General features: G+C 36.2%; 1 protein-coding gene across 1 annotated transcript in view; it reads right to left on the minus strand.

The window, feature by feature from the left end:
* Positions 1-911: 911 nt before the first annotated feature.
* Positions 912-15,279, minus strand: part of ZFC3H1 (zinc finger C3H1-type containing) — a 55,613-nt gene continuing 41,245 nt past the window's right edge. Inside the window, exons 25-35 of the mRNA XM_050750060.1 lie at positions 11,820-11,925; positions 11,535-11,733; positions 10,912-11,006; positions 6,496-6,606; positions 6,126-6,230; positions 5,827-5,992; positions 4,643-4,743; positions 3,003-3,104; positions 2,282-2,321; positions 1,919-1,981; positions 912-1,789 (exon numbers count right to left, since the gene is read on the minus strand). Coding sequence (XP_050606017.1) covers positions 1,652-1,789; positions 1,919-1,981; positions 2,282-2,321; positions 3,003-3,104; positions 4,643-4,743; positions 5,827-5,992; positions 6,126-6,230; positions 6,496-6,606; positions 10,912-11,006; positions 11,535-11,733; positions 11,820-11,925 — 1,226 coding nt within the window. The 3' untranslated portion in view covers positions 912-1,651. The remainder of the gene's footprint in view (positions 1,790-1,918; positions 1,982-2,281; positions 2,322-3,002; positions 3,105-4,642; positions 4,744-5,826; positions 5,993-6,125; positions 6,231-6,495; positions 6,607-10,911; positions 11,007-11,534; positions 11,734-11,819; positions 11,926-15,279) is intronic.

Here is a 15,279-nt window from a genome sequence, read left to right on the forward strand (position 1 = left end):
CATTAAAAACTGTTACACTATGGAGGCACACACTGGAAATATTTTACTACTAAGCACCTAACAACTGTTTTCAAAAAATCAGAGCACGAAAAGCTTTCAAAGTTGTATAAAGTTAAATGCATACAGTGAGTAGATAGATATCTATTCCTCCAGGATTACTATCTTCCACCCACATTTTTTTGGTTTTAGGGAAAAACCAGTAAGCCTCCAGCTTTTTGATTAAATGAAAGACACTAGACAAATGGATTCCATTCTTGACCCCATCTAACAGCACTTACTAGCCAAATCGCCCTGTCTGGTAAAATATGGTTCTATTTTTAGTGAGCATTATACAAATGTAAACATGTACAAGTTTGCCTGGTATTTCATGGGGTTGCTGCTCTGCCTCTAACAGTTCAAGTGCAAGTTGTTAAGACCAGACTTGTGGTGGTGTGTGTGTGTCATTAACATTTTTCTTGCCAAGGTTAAAACAACCAAATATAAACTGAAAACAAAATAAAAAGCAAGGTCTCCTTTGCATTCAATCACACTGATATTCAACAGAAGATGGCATGTCACTAGGCAAATCATTCAAACTACAGTTGGGAGGCACCTTCTAAACACTGTGAATTTGAGAACAAGGAATTTAATGGTAGTGCAAACCTCTCTGTTCACTGTCCTCACAACAGTATCCATCTTCTCATGAATGAAGAAATCATTAAATTTTTTTTTTAATGAGAAAGCAGTTTCAAGATAAAAAAGTGTAAGTTATGGTAAATATCTTTATCTCCGACTTCGACCCTTTCCCACCAGTGTGAAAAGTGAATAAAGACAGCAAGAGTTTTTAGAAAGTTAACTTATATTAAAAAAGTATATAAACAATTTTAATACTACAAAGTAGTATTTCAATACAAAGCAGTTCAAATATTAACTGTTCTTTAAACTGTTAAACTTTATTATAAATTAAAATTTCTTTACAAAAAAATTGCACATAATATTTGACCACTCTTAGGTTCTGATGCACTGGCATTTGCAATAGTTTCTTTAATCTTCAAGTTAAACAGTCTCGGCAAGGAGTCCAGAACGTAGAAAGGGCAATAAACAACCCTGATAGAGCATTCAAGTGCAACTAGCAGACTTGTGGCCATGGCAGTTACACTTTCCTTAAGATGGACTGCTATAGTTTTAAATCCTGAAATGAAGAATCTCAAAAAAATTTAAAAAGGAAAAACTAAAAGGGACTGCCTGCTTTTTTACTGTAAACACAGCCCTGGATATTAAATCCCAAACAGGAATCTCTCAGGCATCAGAGAGTGTCAAGTGAATCAGGAATAACACAAAATAAAGGAATGGGGGAGAAAATAAAAAACAAAAACAAGGCAAAATTAAAATAAATGTCAGTCACTTTGAGGAACTATACTTACGTATATGATGTTATGAGAATCTGGCAGGGCCTAGAAGCAGGCCAAACAGGAAGTTCATTTATCCAACCGAAGAGGATCATGTTCATTGCTTCCGGTTTTGAGGACAGGATATTGTAGGGAACTTGATATGATCAATAATGCTTGTCTGCCTTACATAGACCTTAGCCAGGGATCAGCCTAATCTTGAAGAATCATTCAAATAATTTTGGCAATTATTATAAGGACTTAGAACTGACTGCACCCAGTGTTCAGTGATTCTTGCTTTCTGTTTTGTTACTGTTTAAATTTAAGAGCTCATTTAGGCTGACTCCAATCTCTTGGCACTTGGAAACTAGTTTTCTCAGGTTATCAGTTTTACCTCCTTCTGATGCTTCAAACAAGAGTTGCTGTAAAAGACAGGGAAGCATAGAAGTAAGACTTAGCTAGAGTTTGAGCATTACCACATCAATGGATATGGCACATGCAGAAAATTTACAGGAAAACATCAAGATAAAATAAAAGATAAAAAGCATTACATCTTTCCACAGTGATGCACAAAGAGGTAACTTCTGTAAGGCTCTCTGATATAAACGGTGGACCTGTAAGATAGATATACACACAATTCCATCAGAAAACATAATGAAAAACACCTTCATAATTCTATCTGTTTAAAGAATGGTAATTCACAGTAACATCTGAGACAAAATGGTTATGCTGAGTTTTGGAGTTTCCAAATATTTGGTGCTCTTAAAATGTTAACTACTTTTGTTTCCCCACCTGGTTCCTAGTGTGCATGAAATGTTAACTTCTGTGCTTTAATTCTTTTAAATTGAGAAGTCAACAAAAGGGACAGAAAAACTTTTTAAAAGTGACCCATCTGATATTCAACCATGGCTTACCTCTCTTTGTCCCTTTAGAACAATCTCAGCAGCAATGGCTCTAAGGAAAAAAAAAAAAAAAAAGGAATACAGAAAAAGGAAAAGAAAAATTTATATATCTTTGAACAAAATGAAACACCACCACTGGCAGAATACTGACTGTGGGAATCTGAGTACAAAACTTCCTGAAAGTTAACAGGCTAAACTTCCAAGGAGGAAAACCTATAGTGAAAAGAAAAATTCAACAATTTTTATCAACTTTACAAGAAAAAAGCAGACCAGTGTTTTGAACATAAATAACGTTCACGGGAGGAAAAAAAAACAAAAACAAAAACAAAACACCTCATAATTACTAGTCAAAAATACCTAGCACTAACACCTTTAAAAGAAAGAAGAAATCAGACTATAACAGGGTAGACACACCCCATTTCAAAAGAGGCGGTCTTAAAATGACTGTAGCAGATTTGTTTGATAACAGTACTGTTACTTAAATGTTCTCCTTCAAAGAAAATTAAAAGTCTACGCTTTTTGCTTTTAGAGGCAATTCTTAATGAGTACTCACTCTCATTAAACCTCAGTAAATGCTAAAAACAAATCTAAATTAAGAATAGCAATCTGTCCATGAAAAAAAGAAAAAAAAATACATATATATATAGATGTCATTTCAGATTTTACCTGTCTGGAGCAAACCTTATAAATAAAAGCAATAGCTATAAAAACATGTACATGATTGTTGCATTACATTTTCCAGGTGGCCAGGCATGTTGGGATATTATATGTAAACATCTTGGCTTGAAGTTTCAGAATCTGAACATTGCTTTCTTCCCATTCATGCTGAAGTAACCTGTAAAGTATATTCAGGAAAATGAACAAAGCATTGCAGTGTAGGGAACCCCAAATGTGCTCTATGAGCACAATGATTAAGTATAAATCTTGATTAGTTAAATTCCATAAAGGCTACCCAGCAAATATTTCAGAATGTCTCTTACAAAAATTACCCTGGGACAGGAATGTGCAAACTATGAAGAGGTCAAGTCAAGATCTATGCTCATCTTACCAAACTACACTAAGGTGCATGTATTTCTATAGGACATAAAAGCATTCCCTCCAAATAAGAGTCCCTATTTCCCATCCCATTTTTTTTTTTAAACTAATGGCTTGATACTAATGCAATTTCCTGGTATTTTTCTTTCTTAGAGTATGATCAATCTTGAATATTTCTTGAACTAAAATGCATGTATAGTAACCATAAACTAATGCAATTTCCTGGTATTTTTCTTTCTTAGAGTATGATCAATCTTGAATATTTCTTGAACTAAAATGCATGTATAGTAACCATTAAAGTTCTCTATTCTCCTGGAAAAAAAGAACAGGGACGACCAGAGGAAATAAGTGTCAAAACACAGAGGTAGGGATTTACCAACAAAATAAACAAGTAAACTACCTACATTCTAAAATGCCTATCACAATAGAAAATTATGTCAAAATATGACCACATTTTCTATTTCACATTTTATCAAAGGTGTTTCATAATTAACATTTCTGTAATGAGCTTCTATAGATTGGCAGGCTTGCTAAGAAAATTGTAAAATACTACCATTATGTTTGTCTCAACTGTAGTTTATAAACTTTTATATGATTTTCCCCACATACATGCTAAATGAAATGTAAATCCTTTAAAACATAAGGGAACATTTTATAAATATTTTAGGCATCTTATGATCCATAAAACGATAAGATACAACTGATGCAGTGGGAATGACTGTACAAGTGGAGGCCAATGCATTAGCGTGCAGGGTACCTTTTTGAATTAAAAAGCGTAATTCTTGTGGATGAAAGTGGGTTTGCTGTATCAGAGCAGAGAAAGTATAAAGAAAGGCTGAGAAATCTCGTTCTGATTGAATATATGAAATCCCTAATCAGTGCTTCAAAAATGTGGTGTGAGGGCTCAAGGTCAGGAATCTACATTTTAAATGAGCATCCCAGGAGATTCTAATGTTTGCCAATATTTGAGAGCAACTGACCTAGGTGAAAATATGAAAGCCTCTTAAATAATATTTCCTTGCCATGGAAAACAAGCTTACTGCTTATAATGCACATGCTAAGGACAGATGGTGTGTGTTTAGGGAACACAGATGAACTTTACCTGAATGGAATTATTTGCCCCCTTGTAACTTAAAGTTTTCTGAAGCGACCAGAATTTTTACATTGACTTTTGAACGAATAGCTAAACATTGGCTTAACAACTCTGAAATTAAGTAGTATATATTCATGAGGACATAATGGAACAACAGACTATTTTTATCAAGTTTTCAAGAATAATTTTATATGAAGAGCCTATTCCATTAGGCAGAGAACCAAAAGAATGTTACTTTTTCTTACCTCAATGCAAGTCCAGAATTAGCTGGCATAATTGAACAAAACCGTTCCAAGGTTTTGGAATGCTGGGTCTTTGGAACACAGCTCAAATAAAAGAAAATAACCTGTAAAGGTTGAGGGGGGCGAAAAATGAATGCAACCAAAATGTGAAATCCAATTACCTATGTGTTTTAACACGAAAACCAAAATGGTCTTTAAGATATGAATGTATAAATTATAGTAATGTATGATGTTGTGAGTTACAGTTCCTACCATTAATTTTATTAGTGACTTTCCAAATACGAATTAGGAAATATGGTCTAGTGATGAGAACCATGGGCAGAACACTGACAAGAAGCCAGGAGTCCGGGTTTTCATTCCTGAGTCTACCTTTACTTGCTGTATAGCTCGGCAAGTCATAGGGCTAATAATACCTGCCACATCTTGCTCATGGAATGCCCGTGTGTAAATGACTTAATGTCCATAAAGTGGTTTGAGATCCTGGGATAAAGAATGGCATAGAAGTACAAGCATAATAATTGGTTATCCTGATTAGCAACAAAACCACCCCACCAAAAATAAATAAATAAAACATATATATGTTTTAGTCTACAATAAGCTTTAGCAAGGAGCTTTTTAGCCTATAATGCGCTGAATAAAAGTAGTGCCTGAAAAAAAATTTTTTAAAAAGGTAATCACAAAACTGTATCTTTAGATTCTACTGTTAGAATTATAAGCTGCACCTAATCTTAAACTTTCTTATGCCTTATGTATAGCTATATTTGCTTGACAAAAATATTTACAAAAAGAGCAGCTACAACGTATAAGCCCATACTTATTTTGAAGTTACTAAATTTTTCATTCAGTAGAATTTTCAACTACTCAAGCAAAACATTACAGGTATTACAATAGAATCTTTGATTTGATGTGTTTTTTCATTAATATGTATTACACCTTAATATCCCTATTTTGCTTCCAATGTTAAATTTTCATAACTATAACATAATAATTAATGCACATTTTAATTGAGCCTCAAAGGGTTCTATTGCTAGACTCTAAATAGATAAGAAACATGGTCAAGAATAATAGTGAATGTTAAGAAAGTAGTCCTAGAAAAAGCTCTCTTGATATAAAACAGGAGTTTTGCTATCATTTTTAAAGTCTTTGTTTTATACAAACATCTAAAGAAAAAAGTTTTGAGTTCTTACCCTATTATGAAATTCATAGTTGGACCAGTAATCAGCACTGCTAAAAGGAATGGGGTATCGGGCAGGGACTGTAACCAAACATCTATTCACTAAATCAGTAAAAAATTTGAATTCTTGAACTTTGTTTCTGGATCCAGCAGCTCTATTATTCGCAAAGACAAGATAACTGCCAAAAAAAAAATATTGTAATTTAGAATAACTAAGCCAGCAGTTCTCTCACCAAGAAAGCTGGTCACCCCTTTCCCAACCATACCCCTTTATTCCCAAATCCCATTCTTATCAAGAAAAATTAAACTTACTCCATCCATATCTTCTGTACTATATCACACCTCATGGCCACCCCTAATGCTGCCTCATATGCCTCCACTGTCTCTTTAATACTTGATTGAAGAGGATGACAAAGGCTGTTTAAAAAATGAAGGAAAACATGTCTATCATTCAATTCTATCAGGTGAAGGAATGACAAAGGATTTTAAACATTACAGATGTTATTACAATAGAATCCTTCTTTTGACCTTTCTTCTCTAGTATATAGTAAACCTTAGCATCTCTTCAATTGTGCTTCAATGACTTTAACATCAAGTTAATTATAACAAACACAGTGTAATTCAATAATAAACAGCAAATGCAGGCCTAGTATGCAATATCTCTCCACAGTGGATGTCTCACCAGTAAATCAGCCACAAATAAGGAACTTGGTGGTTAAACATATCATCCTCAAAATTCCCTTTACATAAACGAGATGGAATGTCAATTGGTCCTGGAATATTTAAAAGATACCTGAAAAAAAACCAAGTATTGTTTTAAATTACACCTATACACACATGAATTACACACATATTTTTTAAAATCGTTAGTTTCACTTAAATTTCATTTAAATATTTTTTAGAAAGCAACGAGACTTTCTTTTCATATGCATACCATACGTCTTTGGTCACATCTCTAGGATTACACGTTACTCACAATGTTTTTTGTGTTTGTTTGTTTTTGAGACGGGTCTCGCTCTGTCGCCCAGGCTGGAGTGCAGTGGCACATTGCAGCCTCCACTTCCCAGGTTCAGGTGATTCTCATGTCTTAGCTTCCTGAGTAGCTGGGACTACAGGCATGCAGCACCACGCCCAGCTAATTTTTGTATTTGTAATAGAGACAGTGTTTCGCCATGTTGGCCAGGCTGGTCTTGAACTCCAGGCTTCAAGTAATTCACATGCCTCAACCTCCCAAAGTGCTGGGATTATAGGCATGAGCCGCTGTGCCTGGCCCACAATTTTATTATTTTATACCTATATGAAAAACTCTCCTCCTAAAATGAATTTTTTATTCTATCCCCAAGATTAAACGAAACCCCATAATCCTCTAATTAAACCTAGTTTAAAAAGAACAAATGAGTCTACCAAGTATCTGAAATTTTCCAATGAAATCTGTACTTTCTTGTTAAAAAAAGATTTACAAGGCCTGGGGCTGTGGCTCACACCCGTAATCCCAGCACTTAGGGAGGCCGAGGTAGGTGGATCACTTAAGGTCAGGAGTTCAAGATCAGCCTGGCTAACAACTTGGGTGAAACCCCAAGATCTCTACAAAAAATACAAAAATTAGCCAGGCATGGTGGTGCATGCCTGTAGTCCCAGCTACTCCCGGGCTGAGGTGGGAGAATAGCTTGAACTCAGGAGGCAGAGATTGCAGTGAGCTGAGATCACAACACTGTGCTCCAGCCCATGTTAAAGAGTGAGACCCTTTCTTAAAAAAGAAAAAAAAGGATTTACTAAACCTTATGTCTGAAAGTAATCTCTCTCACATACAGCCATACACACATACAACCCATTTAAGTTTAATTTTAGACATGATATCAAAGTGTATTCTATAACACATTAGCCCATAAGGTACCTGTCAAAAGAGATCTATGATCAAATAAATTTGGGAAATATTACAAATTATAGCCCCTTCTTGAAAAACCACAATACTTACTAGGATTGTAAGTCGATCCCAGTAACTCTAAAAAGTCAATCAGTAAAGAATTCTACTGGACTAAGTCCACTTTCCCTCCAATGTATTTTAATCTGTGTGTAAGATACCACCATCCTTAAGAACAACGTTTTTAAAGGAAATACATTGATCACAAAAATGACAATCTGGTATAACTATTTGTCTTAAATTTTTAAATAATTGCAAGGGGACAAGTCTTAATCAATTAGACAGGCTGCATCAGGGGCAAACATAAGAAAGAGAAGAAATAGAACATCTAGAAGTCAGGTTATCATCCTGACTTTGCCAAGACAAGCTACATTACCATGAGTTAATCCCTTAACATCCTCACTGAAAACTGAGATGGTCAGAAGAGATAACTTCAAATCTAATCTACTTAAGACTATAATCCCTAGTTTAACTTTAGTAAAGTAAATGATATCCCCAAATTAATTTTTCTAGCTATCTACTTAATCTTCAAATTGACTTGAAACACATGAAAATTACCTATCTAGTTCCTTCTGCCTGCCATCTTTATACTAAATGTCACATAGAGAGTTGATTCAACTCCAGGTAAAAATTACAATGCTAAGTATTTTGCTTAACAATTTCTACTCATGAAATTTTAAAAGTGTTTTGAACCAATTAAGAGCAGATTTCTCCTATTAATAAACATTGACAATTTATAAATTTTAAAAACTTGTATCAATATACAGTAAGTATGGCAAGGCCAAAAATTATCTCATTTATCATCATTCTCCTAATAGCTGATGAAAAAGACTTTCTAAATTAACAGAAATGCACAATCTTTGTGTAAACAAGGGTTTCATTATTGTCTAAATAAGCTATAAACAGAATACCTTTTTCTCTTAATTCTCAGTGAATTATGACTATTTCCACAAAATAATAAAGATGACTTAGTAATGAGAATATATTTGGAGACAACTCATTTTCAAATTTTTATTGATGCTTATTTATTCTGCCTTATTAAGCTGGCATCAAGAAGATCTGAAAATCTTTGATTAGTTACCAAGGCAGAAATTGGTAGCATTTTCTTTTAAACTAAACCAATTATCTCCGTGCCCAAGGGAAGACCAGAACCAGCAATCTCTAAAGAGCTTGGTTCAGCCTTGAATTAGTCCTTTGCCTGAGCTTGAGATGTTAAAGCAAACTAATTTAAACGAGGAAGAAATTGAGTATGGAGAAGCTGAAAAATCTCTAAACTCCTTATAGAAGTTTAATTATTTTCTATTAATTTGCATTTAGAATTATTTCATTTGTAATTATTTGTAAATATTAATATAGATGTAACAGAGCAGAAAGAAGGGTCCTTTGGGAAGGGCACTAAAATTGCTATGGCAATAAATTGCTACCATAAGAGGACATATATAAAGACTCAAGTCTGGAAGGGAATAGTGTTCCCAAATCTCAAATAAAACTGCCATGTTCACAAAAAGTTCTAGGGTGGGCCGGGCACAGTGGGTCACAGCTGTAATTCTAGCACTTTGGGAGGCTAAGGCAGGCGGATTGCCTGAGCTCAGGAGTTCGAGACCATCCTGGGTAACACAGTGAAACCTGTCTCTACTAAAATACAAAAAATTAGTCAGGTGTGGGGGGTGTGTGCCTGTAATCCCAGCTACTCTGGAGGCTGAGACAGGAGAATTGCTTGAACCTGGGAGACGGAGGGTTGCAATGAGGTGAGATTGCACCACAGGACTCCAGCCTGGGAGACAGAGCGAGATTCCATTTCTTAAAGTAAAATTTAAAAACAACAACAACAACAACAAAAAAAAACAAGGTCTAGGTTGGATAGATCACTTACTTAAAAAAATTTGGGCTTTAAGATTCTATTTTCACTCATCTGTATTTTCTACAATAAATTTTTTTGAGAGATATTCAGCTTTCTTCTCTCAGTTCTTCCTAATACAAAATAGAGTATGTCGTGATAAAGTATTTTCCTTTTGATGCTGCTTTAACTTAGGATCAGCAAACCATGCCTATTTTTGTAAACAGCTGTACTGGAACACAGTCATAACCATTCATTTACATTTCATCTGTGGCTGGTTTCTCAATAAAGCAATATAGTAGAGTAGTGGTAACAGACTTCATGGCTACATGGCCTGCTAACCTAAAATATTTACTTTCTGGCTCTTAAGAAAAAAGTTTGAGGCCGGGCGCGGTGGCTCACGCCTGTAATCCCAGCACTTTGGGAGGCCGAGGCGGGCGGATCACAAGGTCAGGAGACCACGGTGAAACCCCGTCTCTACTAAAAATACAAAAAATTAGCCGGGCGAGGTGGCGGGCGCCTGTAGTCCCAGCTACTCGGGAGGCTGAGGCAGGAGAATGGCGTGAACCCGGGAGGCGGAGCTTGCAGTGAGCCGAGATCGCGCCACTGCACTCCAGCCTGGGCTGGGCGACAGAGCGAGACTCCGTCTCAAAAAAAAAAAAAAAAAAAAAAAAAAAAAAAAAAAAAAAGAAAAAAGTTTGCTAACCCCATAAAGAGATGAGGAGGACAAAGGAAAGATAATTTTAAGAGGCTCCCCCCTAAAAAATCATTATTCAAAACCTGCCACGACCTCTTATTGTTGGAATAGGAACTCTCAGGAAAGACAGTAAGTACAGCTCTATATGAGCTATTAAGAAATTAATGGTTGAGAAAAGGATCCTCTGAAACTTCTTACTCCATGACATATCAAGGGCTAAAGTAGTTCTCTTCAGAATTAAAAAAAGAAAAAGGCATATTATTTATATTCACTTTGATAACCAATCAAATAAATGAAAATATATTTTGTAAAAAATCACTGAGATTGCCTTGGGATAACTAAGTGCTATAATATTCAGTACTAAAATTAACAACAATAACAATAAAGTAAAAGAATGAGTTACTATGGTTATAATATATGCCTTACTTTGTATAGTGTGTTTAATCCAAAGAATGTTAAAGAATTTTCCATCTTGCCTCCATTTTTATTGTTATATTTATTCTGTTTCGAGTATTCTGTTAAGTGGGTATTCAAGTACTAAAAAGTCAGTCTAAAATGTAATCATATAAGAAAAAAACTGTAATCTTTCTACTGAACTGTGCTATCTCTCATTCCTCTACAAACTAAGAATTCTACAACTTACCGAAACAGATCCAAGTTATTATACTTCTCAAACCCCGGTTTAAAGAAGGATGCAATAAATTTCCGCAAAAATGGAAGAAGATTATCGCCTCGATTCTATTTTAAAAAGAGGGAGGGGGATATATATCAGGCTTACAATGTTTAATTAAAATGTCACAAGGGAGAAAAAAAGCCTTAAAAAAGTACTCATTAGATTAAGTTTCTTGGGTGGGTAAGGGGTGGAGGGGATGAGTTTGAGACATACTCAGAAAACTGTTATTATATTTTACTCTCTGAATTAAGTTCCACTAACGATTAAACAGCTTAACCTCTAACACTACCATAGGCTCACATTTCATCCATCAATTACGTACTAGCCATCTAGCACTGTGGTAGGCGTTGGGCTGCAAATATGAGTAAACATGTTCCTTGCCTTCAAGAAGTTTAGTATAGCATATATTAAAGTAGCTAGGAATAAAATTACAAAGCACTGTAGTAAGTGTTAAGGTAGAACTATGGCAGAGAGAGAAGGAACACCTAACACAGCTTGCAAAGGGTAAAAGGACCAGGAAACACTTCCTGGTGCTGACAGGGAAATTTGAAATATAAAAGCATCATATTTAAGAATTATACATTATTTTTTACCTGTAAGATGAAGAATTTGCACATATGATAAAAAACCTCTGCATTCTGAGGATTTTTTTCAAATGCAGTAAGCCACAATGCTCTGGCTTTGTCGTGCTGATTTGTTTTCAAATATAATGCAACGAGGGCTTCCAGCAACTGGCAGTTAATGGGACATGATTCCAGTAAAGATTTACAAAGCTCCATTGCAGCCTCATACCTTAACAAAAACAAAAACAAAACGGTTAAAGACATGAAAAGATCACTTTTTAATACAAGGTGAGCTGCTTGGCAATTAAGTTGTACCTCTCCAGGAGTTGGTGCAGAGCAATCATGTTTGTGTAAAGTGGAAGGCAGGCCTCTATTCTTTCCTCAACAGTAAGGCTCTCATCTGTGCAAGCTTTCACCGCATCTACCCAAAAACATCACAACATGAATCATGTCAATCATAAAAATGAAATATTTGACTGTGTTACTTCAACTCCTAGAGACCAATGGGAAAAGATGACCCCTCCCTTTGATTACCCATCCATCATCTTATTCACCTTTACTGAGCTTCTGGCTTTTACTCAAAGGAAGTTATTCAAGCAATCTCCAAAATCCTAAAATTCAATTCCTTCAACTTTTCCTCAACTTTCCTGGTAAGAATAAAGTCATCCCATATGAGCTTTTGCATCTATCAGTGTTTTCATTTAAACAAGTATCTCTGTTATCCTAAATTCTTTAAAACCCATCTCAAAAAAAAAATTATAGAATAAATTATCTTTTCATCTTTCCCTGACAACTGCAAAGGAAGTCTTGCCCTGCTGCCCCACAGCCATTTGAATGTCTCTCCAAACTAGATCCTTTCCTTACTCCATCAAAACACACTTTTCCCCTTGTAAAGAGTTCTTTCTTGATCTTGTTGCTACTTACTAAATGGTACAATGTTTTACTTTGCACAGCTGTGACCATTTCCTCCTTACCCAATGGTACCACAACTTCCCAGATCCGTGGAGTTTAAAAGTGAATGCAATCACTTTGAAACTACACTCTTGAAGTTCACTTATAAGGACTCATATCTAACCAAACATAAAAGCTCACCTCTACCTTCATTTTATTTAACATTTGACAGTGTTCTTCCTCTTCTTCTTAATTTCTTCTTGCCTCTGCTTCCAAGAGATTGTTTACATTTCCTCTTATTCCCATTTTAATGACTCCACTGTCCCTTTTACTCCTTACTGTTATGCTCTTAAATCTCATTTCCTCAGAGAAAATATCCCATAGCCTCAACTACTGCAAAATTTACTTCAAAAGCACATTATAAAAACTGTAAAGCATTCTATAACACAGTAACTTCTATGTGAATAACACTCAAATCCACTTATGTATTGATAATTGTCCAAGTAAGGTCCACTTCCTTTTTTTTTGAAACGGAGTCTTGCTCTGTTGCCCAGGCTGGAGTGCAGTGGCACGATCTCAGCTCACTGCAACCTCTGCCTCCTGGGTTCAGGCAATTATCCTGCCTCAGCCTCCCAAGTAGTTGGGATTACAGGCACACACACCACCATGCCCCACTAATTTTTGTATTTTTAGTAGAGATGGGGTTTCACCATGTTGGCCAGGCTGGTCTCAAACTCCTGACCTCAGGTGATCCACCTGCGTCAGCAGATTATCAAGTGCTGGGATTACAGATGTGAGGCACCACGCATGGCCAAGGTCCACTTCCTTATTTCCTACCGCCAACAATCATTTCCACTTGAATGACCAATTACAATCACAAATACTACTCCTACCATCAAAATCAGTCTTCCCAACTTACCAGTTTTCTATTAATGATACTTTCCTTTTCCCAGTCTCAAAACTCTGAAATCTTTGATTACTCCTTCTCCTCTTTCCCGACATTTAATCTGCAACCCGCCCCTGCCTCCCCCCGCCACGTATTTCTATGTGATAACTTAAAACGTCTCTAATACCCTCCTTCCCAGGATACTTTTCTTGTACTTCAGTTACTGCCATCAGCTTCTGGTTGGTTTTCCTACCATTGGTGTAATTTCTCTTTAAGCACATTCTCTTTTTTTTTTTTTTTTTTTTTTTTTTTTTTTTTTTTTTTTTTGAGACGGAGTCTCGCCGGGGCTGGACCGCAGTGGCCGGATCTCAGCTCACTGCAAGCTCCGCCTCCCGGGTTTACGCCATTCTCCTGCCTCAGCCTCCTGTGTAGCTGGGACTACAGGCGCCCGCCACCTCACCTGGCTAGTTTTTTGTATTTTTTTAGTAGAGACAGGGTTTCACCGTGTTCGCCAGGATGGTCTCGATCTCCTGACCTCGTGATCCGCCCGTCTCGGCCTCCCAAAGTGCTGGGATTACAGGCTTGAGCCACCGCGCCCGGCCGCACATTCTCTTTCTTAAAGAACCTCTACTGCCATCAAGTCTACCACATTTTCAAGGTTCTTGAAAATCAAGTATCATTCTACTTATCAGGCTTAATCACTACGATTGTCCAGCACAGAATTCTCAGTTTGGTAAGACCTATCCCTTTTCCCAATCACACTTCAAATCCATTGCATAAATTTCCATCTACCTGTTGCTTTTTGTTTAACTCCCCTAACAGTAATGTCCTTTCTTTACTTTCCTTCCTTCACTGGGTATTTAACAAGCATTTAATAAGCACTTAATATTTTGCCACACATCCTTACAGGACCTTAGGAGTAAAACGATAAATAAGACAAGGGTCCACCCCCATCTCTGAGGAGACCCACTTCGTCATATTGATAGCCATGCTTCAACATCTAGCTCCAGGTCCCCATTCTTCTATGAAGACTTCCTTTATCATGCCAATCTATAATAATCTCTTCCCTTTGGGTTCATGGCCAGTATCAAATAATTCTATAAATCACAGATCCTAGTCTCTTGTTTTTTTTGAGACTGAGTCTCACTCTGTTGTCCAGGATGGAGTACAATGGCGTGATCTCAGCTCACTGCAACCTTCGCCTCCTGGTTCAAACAATTCTTGTGCTTCAGCCTCCTGAGTAGCTGGGAATACAGGCGTGCATCACCACGCCTGGCTAAATTTTGTATTTTTAGTAGAGATGGGGATTCACCATGTTGGCCAGGCTGGTCTCGAACTCCTAACCTCAGGTGATCTGCCCATGCCTCCTTGGCTGGGATTACAGGCATGAGCCACTGTGCCCGGCCCTAGTCTCTTTTATGTAGCATACAGTTTAGACTATGTACTAAACACACAGTTATATGGCCTTATATGTTTAATAATTATGACAAATGTATAGATTTTATCTTCTGACTAGGCTATATACTTCTTTTAGGAACAGGCTTTACATCTTGTAATGTGTTCCACAACAGGCCTATCATTTAATATAGAGAAGCAACCAACCTCACTGACTGATGGAGAAAATATTAATTGGCTGACAAGATACAAATCTTTAAACTTCCACCTTAATGGACTGCTAAAAAAAAAAAAAAGGTACCTAGTTCTCTGATTTAATCAATTCATCAAACTTACATAATTTATTTTCTCTACACATTTAACAGATACCCTTTGCCACAATCAGAAAGATAATGTAATATCATGCAGTTACTGGTTTTCAAAGATGCCAGTGACCATCTTCTCTGATTCAATACTTAATTTGCCTTATAAATTGTGAAACTAAAACTTGCAATATAGAGATATAAATTTGTTCCACTTAATTATGGAGAATCACAATAATGGGTAGTTAATGTTCTAAACACTGATGTTATAACATAACAGTTGATATTACAATTTATAAAC

The sequence above is a fragment of the Macaca thibetana genome, chromosome 11, assembly GCF_024542745.1.
Source record: "Macaca thibetana thibetana isolate TM-01 chromosome 11, ASM2454274v1, whole genome shotgun sequence".
Classification (NCBI taxonomy): domain Eukaryota; kingdom Metazoa; phylum Chordata; class Mammalia; order Primates; family Cercopithecidae; genus Macaca; species Macaca thibetana.